The sequence below is a fragment of the Wasmannia auropunctata genome, unplaced genomic scaffold (genome assembly GCF_000956235.1).
Source record: "Wasmannia auropunctata unplaced genomic scaffold, wasmannia.A_1.0 LD327577.1, whole genome shotgun sequence".
Classification (NCBI taxonomy): Eukaryota; Metazoa; Arthropoda; class Insecta; order Hymenoptera; family Formicidae; genus Wasmannia; species Wasmannia auropunctata.
In genome coordinates, this window is record NW_012035313.1 from 1 (window position 1) to 634 (window position 634).

At 30.9% G+C, this 634-nt stretch overlaps 1 protein-coding gene across 1 annotated transcript; it reads left to right on the forward strand.

Moving 5' to 3' along the window:
• Positions 1-11: 11 nt before the first annotated feature.
• On the forward strand, positions 12-462 carry LOC105460149 (fatty acid synthase-like). Its single transcript, XM_011706592.1, has one exon. It carries the CDS (start codon positions 103-105, stop codon positions 460-462), a length of 360 nt encoding a protein of 119 aa, XP_011704894.1. The 5' UTR covers positions 12-102.
• The last annotated feature ends 172 nt before the right edge of the window (positions 463-634 follow it).

Here is a 634-nt window from a genome sequence, read left to right on the forward strand (position 1 = left end):
CTTTCAGGTATTGTTTCACTCAGCGGTTGTTGCAGATCTTTTGATATTGCTGCAAATGGTTATGTGCGCAGCGAAACGGTGTCAGTGATATATCTTCAAAAAATGAAGAATGCGAAGAGAAATTATGCCATATGTCCGCATATTAAATTAAACAGTGATGGTTACAAAAAAGAAGAAATAACATTCCCATCGTCGTTTGTGCAAAGTACTTTACTAACAGAATTTTACAATGAATGCGGAATACCGACATCTTGTTTGGATTACATGGAGGCACATGGTACCGCTACCAAAGTTGGCGATCCTTCAGAAATTAATACTATCTTTAATGTATTATGTAAGAACAGAGAGACTCCATTAATGATCAGCTCTGTAAAATCCAATATTAGTCATGCTGAATCTGCTAGCGGTTTTGGTCAAATCACTAAGGTAAAACAACTAACTTCTGTTTTCATTTATTATTAAAAAATTTGTTTTTATTTTACGTCACATATATGCACAAAAAGTTCAAAAAGAGAAGATTTAATTAAAAATATTCCTAATATCAAATAAAAATAATAAAAATTAATCGAGAAAGTCACTTTGATGTAGAGAAATTTAACATTACAAGTATTAAATTTGTTAGTGATTAATTACA